The sequence below is a fragment of the Phocoena sinus genome, chromosome 4, assembly GCF_008692025.1.
Source record: "Phocoena sinus isolate mPhoSin1 chromosome 4, mPhoSin1.pri, whole genome shotgun sequence".
Taxonomy (NCBI): domain Eukaryota; kingdom Metazoa; phylum Chordata; class Mammalia; order Artiodactyla; family Phocoenidae; genus Phocoena; species Phocoena sinus.
In genome coordinates this window covers 79,244,775-79,265,942 of record NC_045766.1, presented here as the reverse complement: position 1 = coordinate 79,265,942, position 21,168 = coordinate 79,244,775, and the positions used below count along the sequence as shown (strand labels likewise).

At 40.5% G+C, this 21,168-nt stretch overlaps 1 protein-coding gene across 6 annotated transcripts in view; it reads right to left on the bottom strand.

Annotated features, from left to right (window-relative positions):
• Positions 1-20,409, bottom strand: part of TMEM39A (transmembrane protein 39A) — a 30,659-nt gene extending 10,250 nt beyond the window's left edge. For 5 of the 6 annotated variants that reach the window (XR_004349742.1, XR_004349743.1, XM_032631065.1 and 2 more), the window contains exons 1-5: positions 20,119-20,409; positions 18,560-18,746; positions 9,901-10,123; positions 4,268-4,351; positions 2,095-2,249 (exon numbers count right to left, since the gene is read on the bottom strand). Coding sequence is in view for 4 of the 6 variants with exons in the window: in XM_032631065.1 (XP_032486956.1) it covers positions 2,095-2,249; positions 4,268-4,351; positions 9,901-10,123; positions 18,560-18,672 (575 nt within the window). In the remaining 2 variants the exon portion in view is untranslated. The remainder of the gene's footprint in view (positions 1-2,094; positions 2,250-4,267; positions 4,352-9,900; positions 10,124-18,559; positions 18,747-20,118) is intronic. The other variant, XM_032631064.1, reaches the window with a different exon arrangement.
• Positions 20,410-21,168: the final 759 nt, after the last annotated feature.

Below are 21,168 nucleotides of genomic sequence, written 5' to 3'. Positions count from 1 at the left end.
CAACTGGAGTGAACACTATTCTCTGCCATGATACTATCCCCACTGAGGTATACAAAGTTTGCAACACTCACAAAACCTGTTCCTCTTCATCTGGACAGTTCAACATGGCTTTCAGCATCAGTCCAACAGTGAACAAAAACCAAGATGAAAGCGGGCTTAAATAATAGTCTTTATTATGGCATAGAGCAGAGCAAACTGAGGCAGATAGTTTCCAAAAAGGTGACCTGGAGATAGAAAAATCCATCCCGAGCATGACATGAGACAATGCCACCAAAGAAGGTGCAAACCTCTGTGAGCCACCAGCAGAACCCAGCCTGGATCTCCATGGTCAAAGGTGGTTAGGTCCTGTCTTAGCCAGTTGATGGAAGAGAAGGACAACACCTAAGTGCTCAGCCTATTAATGCTTCACTCCAGGGGACAGGAGAGCACAAAGGTCTACCTACCCTGACCACAGTGAGGTCACTAATGCCCAGTATGGGGATCATAGCAACAGAATTTTTAGTTGAGATACAGCTGCCCTGCTAAAGACTTAATTTTCCAGCCTCCCTTACAATCTATCCTGCTAGGCAGGGTGGAGCAAAAAGATAGCAGAAGCTTGAGTTCTGACACCATGGAGCTATCACAACTATCCAAGATAACTTAAATACACACTATACAGGAGAGAGGAATGAGCTTCTAACTTTTTAAAGCCACAAGCATTTTGGATCTGTTATAGCAGACTAAATATACTACCTCCTGGGTCACTGTGATGATTTCATGAGGTGATGTTTATAAGCACCACCTAGCCCAACACTTAACACTTAATAAGAGCTTAATAAATGATAGCTATCTGTTAACATCTAACAAAGGTTTTAGCCAAATGTAAACAAGTTAAAACTATGCAAAATAGTTTAATAAGCTAATATGTACAATAATATACCACTACACAACCATCAGAACGGCTAAAATTTTTAAAATGGAAAACATCAAATGCTGGCAAAAATGTGTAGCAACCAGACTCTTATAGAATTGCTGAAAGAATAAAATGGTATCACTTCTTTGGGAAAAAGTCTGGTAGATTCTTATAAGACTAAACATACTCCTACCTTGTGGCCTAGCAGTGCCACTCCTACGTATTTCTCCCAAGAGAATGAAAAGGTATCTTTGCAAAAAAAGACTTGTATTAATAATGTACATAACAGTTTCTTTTTAATAGTAGTCAAAAACTGGAAACAAGCCAGGTGTCCAACAATAGGAGAATAAACAAACTGTGGTATATTCATACAATGAAATATTACTGATACATGCAATCACACAGACAAATCTCAAAAACAACATGCTGAGTCAAAGACAGCTTGAAAGTGTACATACTGTACAATTCCATTTATATGAAATTCTAGTATTGGCAAACTAATCTATGGTGGAAAAAAAAATCAAAACACTGTTGCGGGCTTCCCTGGTGGCGCAGTGGTTGAGAGTCCGCCTGCCGATGCAGGGGATGCGGGTCCGTGCCCCGGTCCGGGAGGATCCCGCGTGCTGTGAAGCGGCTGGGCCCGTGAGCCATGGCCGCCGGGCCTGCGCGTCCGGAGCCTGTGCTCCGCAATGGGAGAGGCCACAGTGGTGAGAGGCCCGCGTACCGCAAAAAAAACCCCAAAATAAAACAAAAAAAACACTGTTGCCTCTGGGAGACAGGGGGATTGGGTTTGACTGGAAAGGGACATGAAAGAACTTCTGGAGTAATGGTGATGTTCCATACTGGGATATGGTTTTGAGTTACACAGATATATGCATTTATCAAAACTCAGCATATGTACATAAGATTTGTGAATTTTATTGTATATGAATTTTATTTGGTGGACAGAGCTAATGAAAATATTCTTCATTGGTAGGAGAGCCACACCTCTTGGGGATAATCTTAGTTTATGTCTATTGTCTCAGCTGTATCCCAGTTTAGAAAATAAGTTATATGGTCACTCTAACCACTGATCTTTCCAATTTTCTGGACTCCTGCTTTATATTGAAGAATTTCATTTCCCTCCCTTTTATACTATCATTTGCATGACCCAAATAATTTCTTAAGACTTACTAATAAAATAGTAAAACTGGAGTACTCACGGGTAGCCAAGGAAAAGGAGATTGAGGACTGAATGGCTTCGGAAGAGATTGACCAAGGTCCAACAAAGTACCCATCCACACAAAGTAAGTAGCACCAAGCGAGCTGATATGAGAACCATGTAGTGAATCATTGATGCTGCACCCGCCTTAGTGGCCTGTAAGTTTGGAAGCACCAAAAAGAAAAGCTTGTAAGTGACTTTATTCAAAAGCAATGTGACTCAAGTAAGGACTTAGTAGATTTAGTGGAAGGTAAACTGTGGGGAAAAAAAAAAGAAAAAAAAGGAAGGAACGAAGAAGAAGAACTGTCCATCCGACCTTATCTTCCTCATTCTTGAAGATTCGATCTCCCCAGGGACAGTTAGCTGTTTCCTCCTTGAATTTGCATAGTACAAAGACCTCCTTTAAGTTCTTATGATATTGTCTAATTTATTTACACTGGGGCTTCTCAAAGTATGTTCCATGACCCACACTCATCAGAATTACTGGGGCTGCTTACTGAACATGCAAATTCCTACTGACTTTCACCACCAGATATAGGGAACAAAAATCACAAGTCAAGGAACCTGTATTTTAACAAACCAACGAGTGATTTTCATATACATAAAGATAGTGAGCCACTAACTTATCTGACTCCGGACTAGACTGCCATGGCCTAAACAGCAGCAACAGTGTTTCTATTTTTCCTTGAATCCTCCCCCCAATCTGTTTGCTGAATTAATGTTTAATAAATTACTGAAACTTCAAAAAATAATCAGATCTTCTTTGACAAATCCCTATATAAATGTTTCTTTTTTGATTTTTGCAAATATGAAAATAATGCATGATCATTACTTCTAGTTCTTTACATCACAGTTGTTCAAATATTCTTCTTTAATCCCAGATCTTTAAAACTGATTAAATATAGTAAGAAAACATACTTGTCTAAACATGAAGCTCTGCAATGTCATTTTCTTTCAAACTGAACTAGGAAGGAATGAGTGAAATGGAGGGGAAAATGACAGATTCTTATAACCTCTAAAATAGCATTGTCAGAACTCAGAAAAACAATTTTCTGGAGTCAACAGCACATGGGAAAGGAGAAGGAGTTTTTCAGGTCCCTCCTGTATATCCATTTCTTAGTTCACCCAACATACTACATAGCATATATAATATATACACAATATATACTATTTGTGTAGTTACTTATAAATGCAAAGAAGCAGTTGAATTAATACTACAGCCTGGGCCTTAAACTGTAGAGTAGGCTCAAGCTGTTCTCAGCCCAGCAGGACAAAGAGTTGCATATCACTCCCCTGATACATACCTCATGCCAATGTACCTCATGTGCCAAAGTCAAGGGAAGGCATCTAAGCCACTGGAATTACTCCACTGCCTCCATTCTCAAATGTTTAGGATTAGTAATAAATTTAAGTTTAATATTTGTCTTTCTTGGTTGGGCAGCCTCATAAAGACATCATAAGGACCTCAAAAAGAGGTCTTATTTGTCTTGGTTGCCACTGTATCCCCAGGACCTTGTGTAGTATCTGTCACATATAGGTAGCTCAAGAGCTTGGGGTTTGGAATAAGGCAAAAATGACAAATACATTCAAGCTCTGCTGCCCTGGTGACACTGGGATGAATGTGACGAGGCAAAGAGTATGTTGCTATTGGAGAGTAAATAACAGGAGATACTAACCTAGGGAGGGTCAAGATTAGTCCTATGCAAGTGTGGATGCTGTCATTTTAAAATTCTAAGTTTTAGTAAACTCAAACAAATGTCTCTTGCTAGCAACTCCACAAATGGTATATAAATAATTTCAAGTGAATGTTACTTGAAACAATGTTTTAGATGCAACTCTTTATTTACATACATACAACTCTTCTTAACAACAGTTACCTAAAATCTATCCTATTTTTACTGCAACTATCAAAATTAGAAAGATTGTACTGGAGAACTCAGAAGACAGAACTAAGCTCCTATTGGACAAATGAGATTTCTAACAGTTGAATTAGTATATCACACTTGAATTTTAAATATACTGTAAGAAAACCTTTTAAAAAAAACTAGCACAATTCATGTAAGAGTAAAGAAATTAATTTATAATTGCATTCAAATTATACTTGGACATTTCACATTTTCAACCTCTAACTAGCTCTAGCTACAAGTGATAGAATATAGTGAATGAGCTGTTACCTCTGAGATGAGGGCCCATACAAGCCTCCTCGCAAGCATCACTGTGATGAATGCTGCCAGGTGGTAATCAATGAGATGAAAATTCTATAAGAGAAACAAATAACTGTATCAGAAATATGTGTATCCAGTTGGAACTACTACATGAAGCGGTTTGCCCCCTCAAAAGACTGTCCTATATCATCTTACACTTAAAGACCACAGGAATTTGAGGGACCTTGAAGAGACTACCTACCTTCTACTTCTTTCATGACAAACTGCTTTAACTTTTCAAGCACTATTTTAAACTATCTGGAATGTAACCTTCTCCTTTTTTGCAAGTTTACTGTATTAGAAGGAAAAGATTACAGTTTTGGGTTAACAAGTGATAACCTGCAGAATTATGGCAAGAATAATTATCTAAAATGCCATATTTATAATGAGTGTCAAAGTTAAATTCCCAGGCTTCAAGAGTTACTGTTGGGGCTTCCCTGGTGGCACAGGGGTTGAGAGTCTGCCTGCCGATGCAGGGGACACGGGTTCGTGCCCCAGTCTGGGAAGATCCCACGTGCCGCGGAGCGGCTGGGCCCGTGAGCCATGGCTGCTGAGCCTGTGCTCCGCGACGGGAGAGGCCACAACAGTGAGAGGCCCATGTAACGCAAAAAAAAAAAAAAAAAAGAGTTACTGTTGTTGGTCTCTCTTTATGAAAGCTTATATTAATCCAATTGGGCATCTACTAATCTAAACTCCCTACTCACTGATACATCAATACATTCAGTCTTTTCCCCTTAGCTTGATTTAAAAACATGTCTTATATTTGATCTCTTCTTCCTATAAAATGATAGCATTACCTAGATGCTATGTATGGTTCCTTCTAGTTCGAAGTCTGTATATATAACTGTGATAATAAACAAAATGAAAAATCAATAGCAAAAAGAAAGTTGCGATGTATTTTCATTTTGATGGTCAGAAGGTCTGTAAGTTTCCACAGTCCTCCTTCAAGAATTTCTCAACTTATTCAATAAATATGAACTAGACACCCACAGCGTGCCATGTAGTCTTCTAGATACTGAGGATACAATGCTGAAGAATGATAGACAAGATTCCTGCTCTCCTGGATCTTACTTTTTACTGCAGTGTGAGAGAGAAAGGGGATGGCAGAGATTACTAGTTGTTTCTTCTGCTATCACAAAATTTAACTGGACACTGACTCCTAGCTGACTAAAGGTTCATTTCTCAGCCTCCCTTGCAATAACTACTTGCGGCTAAGGGACACGAGGGAAAGTCATGTGTGTGACTTCCAAGCCATGCCCTTAAAGGAAAGAGCTGTCTCTTTCTGCTTTCCTCCTTCCTGTCAGCTGCATGTGATGACAGGAGTTGGAGCCTTTGTACCATGGTGTCTGAAAGCAGCACACTGGGTGGCAGAGCAACAGATACGAAGAGTTGCCACACTGGCCTTTTATCACCTACCTACTTTTTATACAATAGGGAAATAAACATCTGTTCTGTTTCAGACACCCTGTTACAGCAGTTAAACCCACATCTTTAATAATAAGTTGCTTAAGGGGGGAGGGCAATGACAATAAACAAACTAACAAGCAAAAGCATTTCAAATAGTTATGCTGCTGGTAAGAAATAAAACAATAATGACTGGGAAGGGAAGTGCAGAACCAATTTAGATTGGTGCTTAGGGAGGATATCTCTGAGAAAGTGGCACTTGGGCTGACAGCTGAATGACAAAAAAGCACAAGCCATGACAAGATCTGGGGGCAGAGAGCTCCAGGCAGAGGAAAAAGTAATCACACAGCCTCTAAGGCAGGGAAATATACGCCTGCTATGTCTGAAAATCAGCAAGAAGGCTGGAATGAGGTAATGAGCAATAAAAGATTGAGTTTATATATTTTTTCCTATGGGGAAGTCATAAGAGTGTTTTAGGCAAAGGGTGCCATGATTCTATTTGTATTTTAAAATTATCACGCTGATTGCTGAGTGGAAAATACTGTATTGGGGAAAGATCAGTTAAGAAGCTATTGCTTTCAATTCAGATGAGAAAACATGATTGACTGAACAGGGTCAGTAGCGATGGAGTGGCCAGATTTGGGATACATTTTAAAGGTAAAGCAGTCAGATTATCAAAAGAGTGGCTTACCATTCCTCAGACCATTTCCTTTTCCCTGTCTCTCTTTAAGTGTTTGGATTCTAACAATTATTTATCCCCTCTTAGTTTTGAGACTCCTCCCTGCTCATCCTACTCCTTCAAAATAATGGAAGCAAATACACTACAGGCCCTGGCTAATGTCTGGGGGTCTTATGTATCACCAATCCATCTAAGACATTTTTTATATCGAAAAATGTAAGTGCCTAACGTACCTCATTGTTAAGCAAATTCTGTTATATTCTAAATCATTGAAAACTAGTAATCTACTTATGATTAACTCTTTATAAACCAGAATATTTGATTAATCAAAGTGCTCCACTCCTGAATATTCTGAATAACTTACTACACCACTTTTAGCTTTTATGTTTCTTAGGGTTAAGACTCACTCAGCTAATTATCTGATAGCTAGAATGAAACTTTACATATTCAGGTGCCCACATTTTCTTTTTGATAATTATTAAGATCTTGAAAATGAAAACAAAAAACCATATATATAAATCTGACAAATTTCTGAGTCAGGCATGCCTAACAGAAGAAAACTTAAAAGAGACAAACCAATAGTTAAGACATAAGTCCCTTGGTGACCATCCCAGTCAAGCTGCCACCTGCCATGCTTGAATACCTTCAGTGGTGGGAAGCAATTAGGTCTGTAGCAGTCCATTCATCTTTAACAGCTCACTGATGCAGGCCCTCAGATTCATAGGCTAAAATCTTATTTGCTATTCCACATATGTTACTCTTAGCTCCACAATTAAATTTTAAGCTTTGTGTGATCAAGGATTATGTGTGGCAGATAAGTTAGCCAGTCCACATGGTAACCTCCTTTAAGTGTGCCTTCTTCTACTGTAGAGACTGGAAAGCTAAAAACTACATTTCCAAACTCTCCTGTAACTAAAGTTACTAGATTTGATTTAATGTCTGCCAATCACATAAACTGAGTAAAGTGGGGAGAGGGGCAGGGTAAAAGGCATCCATTTTTGGTGGTATGAGTCAGGCAAAGGAAGCATAATTCTGGAGTCAGCAGCCATAGCAGCACTGGCTCCCTCCATTTCAAGGCAACATTTATAAGGGACTTTCACAAGAACTCCTGTCAGAAATGGTTGACTGGGAAAAGAGCTCTTTGATTACCTTAAAATTCAGTAAGTGAGAAGTTTCCATGGGATGTCAAAGTGAAAAGAGTATAACAGAACTAACCAATGGTACTCATGGAGTAAACACAGAATAAATACAGGAAGCATAGCAGATAGGTCTGAATTTGAGTGTTCACTTTGTCACATGTGATTTTAAGCCAGTTTCATAACTTCTAGGTCTTATATTTCTCACTTATAAAATGGGAGTCTTAGAGTAGTACCTACCTGTTTTTAGAAAGAATAAATGAGATAATGCTTGCAAATAACATAGTAAATATTTTAGCAAGTATTTGCCAATGTCATTGTTAAGATACTGAGGTATTTACTTATAAAACTATACAGCTGATGGCCATCATCAAAAAATCTAGAAACAATAAATGCTGGAGAGGGTGTGGAGAAAAGGGAACACTCTTGCACTGCTGGTGGGAATGTGAAATGGTACAGCCACTATGGAGAACAGTATGGAGGTTCCTCAACAAACTACAAATAGAACTACCATATGACCCAGCAATCCCACTACTGGGCATATACCCTGAGAAAACCATAATTCAAAGAGTCATGTACCAAAATGTTCATTGCAGCTCTATTTACAAAAGCCAGGAGATGGAAACAACCTAAATGTCCATCATCGGATGAATGGATAAAGAAGATGTGGCACATATATACAATGGAATATTACTCAGTGATAAAAAGAAACGAAATTGAGTTATTTGTAGTGAGGTGGATGGACCCAGAGTCTGTCATACAGAGTGAAGTAGAGGTGGATGGACCCAGAGTCTGTCATACAGAGTGAAGTAAGTCAGGAAGAGAAGGACAAATACAGTATGCTAACACATATATATGGAATCAAAGGAAAAAAAAAATGTCATGAAGAACCTAGGGGTAAGATAGGAATAAAGACACAGACCTACTAGAGAATGGACTTGAGGATATGGGGAGGGGGAAGGGTAAGCTGGGACAAAGTGAGAGAGTGGCATGGACATATATACACTACCAAGTGTAAAATAGATAGCTAGTGGGAAGCAGCGCATAGCACAGGGAGATCAGCTCGGTGCTTTGTGACCACCCAGAGGGGTGGGATAGGGAGGGTGGGAGGGAGGGAGACGCAAGAGGGAAGAGATATGGGAACATATGTATATGTATAACTGATTCACTTTGTTATAAAGCAGCAACTAACACACCACTGTAAAGCAATCATACTCCAACAAAGATGTAAAAAAAAAAAAAAAAACTATACAGCTGGAAGAAGCCTTAAAGATCATCTAATCCAACCTCATTTTACAATACCATGGCCAAAGAAGGATTTAAAATAAAAATGTTTATTCCCTTCTCATACTATCTTGAATATCTTGGTCCACATTTCCTTTCTATGTTCACCAGGCCAGGGAGGTTTTCTAATCATTTATAAGTGTCAGACACATACAATCTACCCAGGACAATAATCTTCTTTCTCCTGGAGCATATCTCCACTATCCATCCAAATCTGCCATTGCTGACCACTTACCTACTAGGTCACCTGACTATCCTGAACTGTTGTTTTATATACCTGTCCGTGGAGAACCCTCTGTGCATCAAGATTACCACAGCACACTAAATAACTGGAAGAGTTATAACTGCTGATGCACTTCAGCAGAGATGGCTAGTTCTTATCTCATTTTATTTTGGTAACAGAACCCAATTTTACTCAGGGTAACAATGAACCCAGCTAAGGTACTATACTGTCCAACCTCCCTTACAGTTAGGAGTGGGTACTTGTGAAAATGATGTGAGCCTGGCCTATAAGAAATTCTCCTTTATGCTTCCCTACATTCTTTCCCCTTTCTGGAGAACAGGGACAGACCACAGCCACCTTGGAGGCCACATGCTAGAAGATGGCAGAGTCTCCATCGGCCTGGGTGCCCTGCCAATGGAAGTGTGCTACTCTTGCCAACCAGGTCAACTGCCTCAGACTGTTACATGTTTGAGGCATTATACAATTTGCGGTTTATTTGTTACAGAAGCTATCACTATCCTCATATAGCCATCAAAAGGATAAAGTTCCTGGAATATAATCATACTTGCACCTTAAACTTTCAACAAATTTAACATGGTGTACAGAAAGCTAAATATTAAAACCCTTCTGTGATATGTTTATAATAAATTACTTAAATGTTTTCTGCATTTTCATTTATATTTTTACTACTTCTGGTTATGGACCAAAGCCAGATATTTAACTATCTTATGACATTATATTCTGAAGGTAATCTGTGCTTTAATATAAAAACATTTTATTCCAAGAAAAATTAAGAAAAATAATTTCTACACATAAGTTTTCCTACTCGTTTCCTGGCTAAGTAACATGAAGAACTTAAAGGCCTGTTAAGACTTACCAATGAAGTACAAGAGGCAGGATGATTATAAGGATACCACCACACTGTTTTATATATGTTGATGTACTGAATGAACAGAGCAACCAGCAAGTAGATGAAAAAGAGAAATTCAAAGAGCAGGCTCCCATCCACAGGCAAATCAGGAATTTGGCAATGACGAACAGGACCTGGGGTGATTAAGGCTGTGATAGGTGGGACCGGAAGGCCAATAGCACTACCATTCCTAAAAAGAGAAAATTATGGTTAATTCAAATGGTGACATCTTTCAGTGTCAAAGAGCACAAAGGGGTTCTGCTTCCTTCTTCACCTACACTTTAACTGTTGGCCTTCCTCAAGACTCTATTCTGGGACCTTTTGCTCGTCTCTTTCCCCTCTGTACACTCTCTCTCCGTAATGTAATACATGGTCATGGCTTCCATTATCTCCTACATGCTGAAAACTAAAATTTCTCTCCAAAAAGCTCACCGCTGCATTTTAGATCCATGATATCAAGTTGTCTACTGGACATCTCTGTGGTTCTCCTCCTACAATCCTGACCCTAGTCCATGGCCCACCCAGTTAGCTGCCCAAATCAGAAACCTGGGAGTCATATTAGGAATTTTCTTCTCTAAATCATATATACTCCACTTTATAAATCTTTTTCCAAACTGCACTCTCCTCTCTAAACCCACTGCCTAAGTTCAAGGAGTTACCATTTTTCACTTGAACTACTGAGGTAATCCCTCTAAATTCAACTCTACTTTGACCAAATCCTCCAACCTGCCTTCAAAGATCTTTCTAAAGTGAAACTGATAGTGGACTCTCTTACCTAAAACTCTTTAGTGGCTCTCCACTAATAGCATAATATCCAAAAATGTTTAGTCTGTCCTATGAGGCCCTCTGCTTAACAGACTACTCTCATCTCTTATCACTCCTCCACATGCACCCTATATACTACCCATGCTATTTGCTATCTGTTAATATACATGCTATTCCTTTGTATACACCATTCTTTTTACCAGCAATGCCCTCCACAATCACTTTTCTTAAAGTTTCACATACACATTTACAGACAAAATCCTTCAAGACTTTTAAAATGATCAAACATATCCTCTAAAAGCTTACTCTGACTCACTCAATCAAAACTGATTCATCTCTCCTCTGTGCCACCATTATACCTAAACTCTGCCTTTATTGCACTTTTCATAGTTATACAGTTTTTTTCATTATACTGTTATATAATTTTTTTGCATACATCTTTTTGTCTATCAGATCATAATCTTAAGGACAGAGACAGTACTTTTCCTAGTTCACTGCAAATACATACCTTTAGGCTGAGGAGACAGCAGACCAATACAGTCATTAAAAAGAGGGAGATCTCTTAAAACACAAATTAAAATGTAGAGATTTTAATCCCTATCTTCTTCTTGTTCTTTCTTCTAAGTGTTTTTGTAAGTCACAAATAGCTGGGCTATCTAAAACGATAAGATGAGGGATTTCCCTGGTGGTCCAGTGATAAAAGACTCCACACTCCCAATGCAGGGGGCCCGGGTTCAACACCGTCAGGGAACTAGAACCCGCATGATGCACCTAAAAGATCCTGCATGCTGCAACTAAAGATCCCACACGCAGTAACGAAGATACTGTGTGCCACAACTAAGAGCTGGAGCAGCCAAATAAATAAATAAAATGATAAGATGAGGGTAAGGAATAAAATTTCCCATTGTTTATATGCCTGTGAATAGAGATCTAAGGGTCTACTATTGCTAATAGTAGGAAAAGAGGCTTGGTTTGGTTATTTCCAAAGAAGATTCTAGAGAAGGAACAATATTACTGTTACCATTCTACTCTAAAATTTTCAAATATAGAATTCTACCATTAGTGTGTGACATTTACAGTACTTTAAGTGACTCATGGGAATATGAACTCTGCTCATTCTGAACAGTTAAGAATACCATGGCAGAGCGCTTCCCTGGTGGCGCAGTGGTTGAGTCTGCCTGCTGATGCAGGGGACACGGGTTCGTGCCCCGGTCTGGGAAGATCCCACATGCCGCGGAGCGGCTGGGCCCGTGAGCCATGGCCGCTGAGCCTGTGCTCCGCAACAGGAGAGGCCACAACAGTGGGAGGCCCGCGTACCGAAAAAAAAAAAAAAAAAAAAAATACCATGGCAGAAACTCAGAAGAACTAGAAGGGAAGAACAGGGATGGGGGGAGAGTCAGAAAAAATTATAAAAATTTCTTCCCCTCATTCTCAGGAGTACACTCCAATAGAACAAGCTTACCAAGGAGTAGGTTGTGATCTACCAGTAGGTCTCAAAACCTTACTTGCTCAGTCATAAACCAATCATTAATACACCACTATCCTCTGACCTGTTCTGGGAGATGGGCCGCAGCACTGCACAACTCCAGGAGGTATTTTTCACACAGAATACAACATGAAAGGTGCCCTCTGGAGTTGTTCAAGTTGGTGAACTTGGAGAGAATTAATGCCAGCAGCCATTCTATTCCCTCATTCCATTTAATCATAAAATATGGAAACAAAAAATTCTGATGAGGAGCCTCTACTCTAGGATAAACTAAACATTCTCTAGAGCAAATAAAATTTCTTATTCCTCTTCAGTCAGAAGTACATGCTAAAATATCTGTTATGATTTAAAGGTTTTTATAGAATTTTCCTAAGTAAAGCAGATTAATTCTGCTGTTAACAAAGTTAATAACACTCTGGGCTTCAAGAAAAATATTAAAAACAAAATACAAAAGATCTATATTTGTGGAACTACCATATGATCCAGCAATCCCACTCCTGGGCATATATCCAGAGAAAACCATAATCCAAAAGGATACCTGCATCCCAATGTTCACTGCAGCACTGTTTACAATAGCCAAGACATGGAAGCAAACTAAACGTCCATTGACAGATGAATGGATAGAAAAGATGTGGTACATATATACAATGAATATTACTCAGCCATAAAAAAGAATGAAATAATGCCATTTGCAGCAGCGTGGACGGACCTAGAGATTGTCATACTAAGTGAAGTAAGTCAGACTCAGAAAGACAAATATCATATGATATTGCTTATATGTGGAATCTAAAAAAAGGTACAAATGAACTTATTTACAAAACAGAAATAGAGTCACAAATGTAGAAAACAAACTTATGGTTACCAGGGGAAAGGAGGTGGAGGGATAAATTGGGATTGGGATTGATATATACACACCACTATATATAAAACAGATAATAAGGACCTACTGTACAACACAGGGAACTCTACTCAGTACCCTATAATGACCTATATGGGAAAAGAGTGGATATATGTGTATGTATAACTGACTCACTTTGCTGTGCAGCAGAAACTAACACAACATTGTAAATCAACTGTCCTCCGATAAAAATTTAAAAAAAAAAAAAAGGATGCCCTCAATCCTCCTCCCCCATACTTGGAAAAGCGCTGCTCTTCTGTACACCCATTAAATTCTGTCCCTAGTTCCCTTATCACACTTATCATTCATACAGTATTGAAATATTCTCTCCCCTGGTAGACAGTAAACCACGTGTAATCAGAAATCAAGATGTTAGGGAACTACTGACCAAAACAACTCACCTTGGCCAGACACAATAATAACTGCTTGCATGAGTTATCTCGTAACAGGAGATCCCAATAAGGAACATGGTGCTGCTGCTGAAAACTAACTGGGAGAATTTGGGAGGGGCCAAAAAGAGGGAGGAGATGCCAGCCCATAATATGTCCTGCCAACCTCCCAGAAACCCTCATGCTAGAATCCATCTTGGCTGAGAGATAAGTGCGTCACCAGGAAGTACCGAGTCAGACCAAATATGGCACAAGCAAGATGACTGGCCAGAGACAACCCAGAAAGCTAACCCCATTACCATAAAACCTGAGACTGCGAGCCAAGTAGCAGAGCAGTTTTCCTGGGTTCCCTTACCCTGCTGCTCTCTGTCCAGGTGCCCCTTCCAAATAAAGTCTTTTGCTTTGTCAGTTAAAAAAAAAAAAAATCTGTTATTTGTGATAACCTATACAGCCTTGGCTATTATACTTCAAGACAAAAGACAGAGACAAACATCAAATATAGTGATCCAGAGAATCAGTTGGAAAGAGGAAAGTAATTCTATATGTTAAAAGTTTGAGAGGAAATATGATCAAAGATCTTATAACCAAAAAAAAAAAAAAAAAGAGCTAAAATAAATAGACTTGGTCAATACATCTCAGAAAATTAATTACGGAGGTATCATTTAAGAAAAATTAAAAGTATTGTTCCTAGGGCTTCCCTGGTGGCGCAGTGGTTAAGAATCCGCTTGCCAATGCAGGAGACATGGGTTCGATCCCTGGGCCAGGAAGATCCCACATGCCGTGGAGCAACTAAGCCCGTGTGCCACAACTACTGAGTCTGCGCTCTAGAGCCTGCAAGCCACAACTACTGAGCCTACGTGCCACAACTACTGAAGCCCATGCACCTAGAGCCCATGCTCCACAACAAGAGAAGCCACTGCGATGAGAAGCCTGTGCACCGCAACGAAGAGTAGTCCCTATTCGCCGCAACTAGAGAAAGCCCGCATGCAGCAACAAAGACCCAACACAAACAAAAATAAAATAAATTTTTAAAAAAAGTATTGTTCCTCTGAAAGAATATAAAACAGATTCAAGAAGAGCAAAGTGACACAAATGTTTGAGATACAATGTGGGAGAGTTCCAGTCCCAGATATCCCACTAACCAGTTGTGGTTTTTGAGAAAGTAACTTTATATCCCTGAGCCTCAGTTTCTTCATCTATAATACAAGGGTTGGAAAAGATTCTCTTCAAAGAACTCTTCTCAATGCTATCACTGAATATTCTCTTTCAAACTGTGTTGCAGGTCCCCAAGACCATGCCTAAGCCTGATGATTCACTAGCAGGACTCACAGGACTGCACATATAGTCATGTTCATGGCTTCGATGTATAACAGCAAAAGAATACAAATCAAAACTAGCAGATAGGGGCTTCCCTGGTGGCGCAGTGGTTGAGAGTCCGCCTGCCGATTTAGGGGACACGGGTTCGTGCCCCGGTCCGGGAAGATCCCACATGCCGCGGAGTGGCTAGGCCCGTGAGCCATGGCCGCTGAGCCTGCGCTTCCGGAGCCTGTGCTCTGCAACGGGAGAGGCCACAACAGTGAGAGGCCCGCGTTACCACAAAAAAAAAAAAAAAAAAAAAAAAAAACTAGCAGATGGAAAAGGTACCAGGCAAAGTCCGGAGGAAACCAGGTGCAGACTTCCAAGAGTCCCTTCTCAGTGGAGTCATATAGGATGCACTTAACTCCTTCAGCAACTAGTTATGACAACATGTGTGAAGTGCTGTCTACCAGGGAGCTTCATTAGAGACTGAGCAGGCAAGGTTTTTTACTGGAGACTAGCCACGTAAATACTCTTTACCTAGCACTACCAAAATTCCAGACTCCCAAAAGGAAAGCAGATGATCAGCCTAACAATCCTTAGAAAGGACTGCATAGGAGGCTGGCATCTGGGAACCTGACTGGTAAACAGTCCCCTCCACTGATACAAAAGCTTCCCTAAATAATAAGAGTGCCTAAACTATTTGTGCAAACAATATGAATTATGGTGAACCCTGCTTTGTCCTTGTATGCAGGAAAGAGTTAACATAGCAGACCTAAAACTGGCTTTTACGGAGCTAGCAAGCAGCACATTTTCGGTAAGCAAACGGATAAAGCAAGAAAAATTTAAAGGAATAAAAAAGAACTAAAAGGGATAGAGAAAGCAGTGATCATTTGAACATGCTCAGGTGATATTATTAACTAAGCATACAAGAACAAAACAAAGAAAAAAATCACTCTTAGTCCTTCTCAAATAAGATTCTCCCTCAACTAAAAGCTCTCTAAAAACTCAGCAGTTCACAGTATATCCTCCTTCTTTAGATGGCAATCATCTAAGCACATAGTCCCAAGAACAAATCCCTGCTCCCCACAGGTAGAAAGCAGGACAGGATGGATTTCAATTCTGATTGTGTCACCAAACTACCTCTTTGACATTTCAAGTTTAACTTCAAACAGGTCACAAACACCTAACAAACAGGGGTAAATGCTCTCTTCTTCTGCTGATTTCTGTCTTGCAGAATCAAGTATAATATCCAAAATTACATCACACTTAAGCAATTGTCTATTTATCTCTTCAATACTCTACAGACACTCCAGAAATGAGTTCTCTGCATCTGGACATTGTCTTTCTTTATACACATCCTTCCTAAAATCATATTCTAGGCTATCTAACACTGGTTTTATCCACACTTTTTATACCCTTTCCCCAGGTCTTGTAAAACAACCTGTTCTAGGCTGCTTCTTTCCCATCAAGAAACAAATATAGGACTGTCTGTCTTCTTCCAAAATAACCCCTATAGGTAAAAATGTCACAAAATAATCCCTCATAATAGCTTTAGTGACTTTTCAAAACATGAGCAACTATTATTTTTCACTTTATTCTAATCTGTTGAAAAATAAGTCCTTCTCTCCACCAACACCATTAATTGCTAAAGAAATATATGTTAAGGGAGGAAAGTTGATGGAGAATGGTAGATCAAGGCAACCATAACTAGAACCTGGAAAGCCAGGATAGAAGAGCTACAAGGAAGACAGATCACATGCTCAGAGCTAAACTCATTTAAGAGCAGAGGTATTTTCTAAATGTTCTTAGTTCTTCCCAGTATTCTATCTGCAGACGTAAGTACATGCAGAACCATCTGAGAATGTGGTTTTCAGCTCTTTTTAAATAGCAGAACAGTTCATATTCCCTCCCCCAAAAGATATTTTACATGGTATCCTAATATTTAAAATACACAGGAGAAAAAGTTAGTCTCATTAAGAGAGAACTGGGAAACCTAAAGCCTAGACTACTAGGCCTGAATGACTTTTTCTCCCTTCTTTGTGCTCCTACAGCAGCCCAAAACACTGAGGAGGGTTTCCATGGGACGGTATGAGAATCTAATCTAATCTAAGAATCTAGGGAAATCCTCAAAGTCAAAGTAAATGAACAAAGAACTACTGGAGGGCTTCCCTGGTGGCGCAGTGGTTGAGAGTCCGCCTGCCGATGCAGGGGACATGGGTTCGTGCCCCAGTCCGGGAGGATCCCACATGCCGCGGGGCGGCTGGGCCCATGAGCCATGGCCGCTGGGCCTGCGCTTCTGGAGCCTGTGCTCCGCAACGGGAGAGGCCACAGCAGTGAGAGGCCCGCGTACCGCCAAAAAAAAAAAAAAAAAAAAGAACTACTGGAGTTAATACAGAGGCAGAGTTAGAATACTGTAGATAGCTAGAATCTTAGCTAGGGACAGCTATGATTTTCTATTGCAATTTGAAAGTACTGAATCACTAAACTGATGGTCAGTATATATTAGTAAAATTAAAGCATGAACTTCAAATAGGAAACATCCTTCATCTCAGTATCTATGTTGGATAGTACCTTTCCTCAAGAGCTTTTTCACATAGTCTCATTTTTTCATTTTTCTTTATTAAAAAAAATAAAACAACACATGTTATTTGTAGAAATTTTGGAAAATTCAGAGTAAAGTTTTTAAAAGTTACTGCAATTTACTACTTCATTTATTTCCAAGCAGAAAGTACTTATTTATGAAGCAGAAAGTATTACCATTTTTAAAATGAGGAAATCCAAAGAACAGGAGAGTAAAAATATTACTCTAGGATAAATTATAAGTACTCTGTATGCATATGTAAATATAAAATTTGGATTGAAAATTAGTATAATGAGAATCAGCCTGGAAAGTCCCTTCAAACTGGAATTTCAGGGAGAGCCCCACTGAAATGACAAGATCAGAAATGATTCTGAAGACAGAGTAGAGCTTGGGGTGGAAGGTGAGAAAGAAAGAAGGGCAGGCCAGAAAGAGAAAGTGCACAAATAACATCAGGAGGGCCTGAAAAGACAAGAGTAGTACTGACTGCTAGCTGTGAAAAATAGAATCCAGGCCAGAGAAAACTCTATTCAGGGAGGAAGCAGAAAAAAAAAATTATCTTGACCAAACAATCCAGTAAAAGCCATCTCTTTCTACTGCTACATGATTGAACCTCCTGATGAAAAATGAGTTATCCTGGATAATTTTAGAAATAATTCATTCTAACTTTTGAAAATTAGGAATAGAGATAAATTTCCATTGAGAAAATCAAATTCTTTATTCTCGTACAACATGACACAAATCTTAAGATGTTTAGGCTACAGCTGATAGTTTATTCATTTCATTTTGAACAAAATAATTTTTAAGACCCTGGACAGAATATGACAATTTTAGAATCACATGTTAACTGTCTATTTTAATTTGCCCTCCCCAAAAAAGAATGCTAGTAAGTAGTTAAACCATCATATTCATCTTGAACTGTAATTTATTTCTCTCTTCTTTTAATAGCTGAAAAAAAAGGTGATGACTAGAATTTGGATTATCAGCCATAAGTATGAATCAGCCTGTTTTCACTTTGTGGGCATCACAACTTTCTATCTCCAAAGTATTCTGAAATACTTCGTTTTCAATCTTTAGGGTCAGGATTTCTACTTCAGTGTCAGAAAACAATCTTGATAAGCAAATATCTGAATAGTCTGTATTAGTCTTCTGTATTAGCCTTACTGATCATAGGATATTACAAATTACGCAAAGTCTTATTTCTTCTTTACCTGTTTCTCAGGCCTGTTCCATTGCCACAGCCCCCACCAACCAAAGTCTGCAAAGAAGGTAAAGCTGAACGGCTTAGCTGCTGCCGACTAGGGCCCCTCCTTCCACCGGGCATGTCCAGGAACCAGTCTGCTTCCAGTGCCACCTGTAGCTGCAACCCAGGTTAACGGTTGTCAGCCTGTTTCAACACTGAACAAAAAGAGACATTTAAATATCAGTTTACTATTTTTAAAGTAGGCAGTGTAACAAAACAACCAGAAAAGCTGAGTGAGCAGACCTTGTAAAACCAGATTGTCAAACAAATGCTCCCAATGTCTATTACCTAGTTTATTCTAATGAAAGGACTACTCAGCCTCCAATGGGTCAGAAGCCTAAGTTCTAATCTAAGCTCTGTTTGAAAGATATTACAATCAGGTAGAAATTTACAAGAAACATTGAATATATACATTTCCAGTTCAAAAGTAGTATTTCACAGGGACTTCCCTGGTGGTGCAGTGGTTGAGAGTCTGCCTGCCGATGCAAGGGACACGGGTTCGTGCCCCGGTCCGGGAAGATCCCACATGCCGCGGAGCGGCTGGGCCCGTGAGCCATGGCCGCTGAGCCTGCGCGTCCGGAGCCTGTGCTCCGCAACGGGAGAGGCCACAGCAGTGAGAGGCCCGCGTACCGCTAAAGAAAAAGTAGTATTTCACAATAAGCCACTTGAAATGCAGAAGAATCAGCACTGTCCAAAATGTTAGGTTTCGTTATCAAGGGAATCTAGATTCTGAGATCAATTCTTATTATGACTTCCTAATATCTGACTTCTTATTATCTGACGTGGAAGCATTTAACCTCTGAGTTTGTTTCCTCATCAGAAATAAAAGCGTTCCTTGTCCTACAGAGGTGGTTGTCAGGACTGACAAAGATGCCTGAAAGTACATCAGAAGGTCTTTTAACGCTTTAAAAGTAAAACTGTTCAAGTGGTATTCCACATGTTAGAGTGAAAATACTGGAAAGAGCTCAAGTGGATGACTACTCCAGAAAAACTGATGTAAAATCATTTAGAAATTACTGAAACTGCAGGATTAAAAGACAAGTAATACATAAAGACCATCACTGAAAAGAAACTGTTTTTTTCAATCTGTGGCAAAATCACGGCTCCGCCAATATGGATACCAAAAATCTGTTTCCTAAACAATACAACTTAAAAACTGAAGAAAGACACCGTGGAAAAACCCTGGTTTTCAAAACGTTACAGCAGATATCCTCTGTTCCCTATTCCTAACAGCTTTCGGCTGCAGATTAACAAACGCCAGGTGAGGCAAAGCATTCAAACCGTTGAATGTAGAGGCAGCTGGTCCTTGCTCAATTAACCAGCAAAGGGTAAGAAAAGTGTGGAGCAAAAAAATTGGGACGGAAGAGGACGAGAGGATGGGGTGGGGAAAGGTGGGCGGCGAGAGGACCACAAACTTCAATAGACTGGCCCCTAAGAGGGGATGACAAAGCGGCCCCCGCCGCGCAACCTGGAGGGCCGAAGCAGGCCAGGGACAATCGGACAGCGCGGCAGCTCGGTAATACTCACGCATGGAGGAGGCCAGGCCAGTGGGGAAGGATCCCTGGGAGGAGGCGGCTTTACAGGCTGGACCCCAGGCAAGAGAACTCCCTGCCCAGGTTGAGGCGCTACAAACCAGTTGCTTGCCCGCGGGTCGTCCCCTCCCGGAGAGTCGAGAAAAAGTGTCCTGGCTTCGCGCTGCCAGACCCAGACACCGAGTCAGTGCCAGAGTCAGAGCCAGAGCTAAAGGTAGAGGCAGAGACCGGCCCCGTCAGCACTCACCCTCAGCCTCCATTACCACGGAGCTGAGCAGACGTGGCAGCGCACAGTGGTGACGTCAGCTCCGCGACGGCCCACCGCCCCAGCCGCGAACAGGCCCCGGAACTACACGAGAGCCAGGGAGGGAGCACCGCACCACGTCTTGCGTGCACCTGCGCAGTGGAACTCGCCTTCTCCGCTGGTGTCGCGGTCCCGCCTTCCCCGCTAGTACTAACCAACGTATTTCCTCCCAAGCTCCAACGACGTGCGGACAACCATGTTAGGGCTTATTCCTATTATCTCATGGACTCCAAGGAACAACCGTGTTCAAGTTATCAACCCCCTTTTTACAGATGGGGGAGGTTGGGAGACATCACCTGAGCTCAAGTCACTGCTAGGTAAAGGAGATGGAGCCGCGAAGTCGTGCTTCAGCAACAAATCTTGCGCTTATTTTATGTTAAGAAAAGGACTAGGTAGATGGTGGAGTTACAAAAGTGAATATCCCAAAGAGCTCACAGTCTAGTAGAAGAAACAATACACCAGGAAAACACAGTAATTACAATTTATTACAATAAATATAACATTAAAAGTATGCCCAAGGGGACTTCCCTGGTGGCACAGTGGTTAAGAATCCACCTGCCAATGCACGAGACAAGGGTTCGATCCCTGGTCCGGGAAGATCCCACATGCCTTGGAGCAACTAAGCCTGTGTGCCACAACTACTGAGCCCGTGTGCCACAACTAATGAAGTCTGTGCACCTAGAGCCCATGCTCCGCAACAAGAGAAGCCACCCCAATGAGAAGCCTGCACACCCCAAGAAG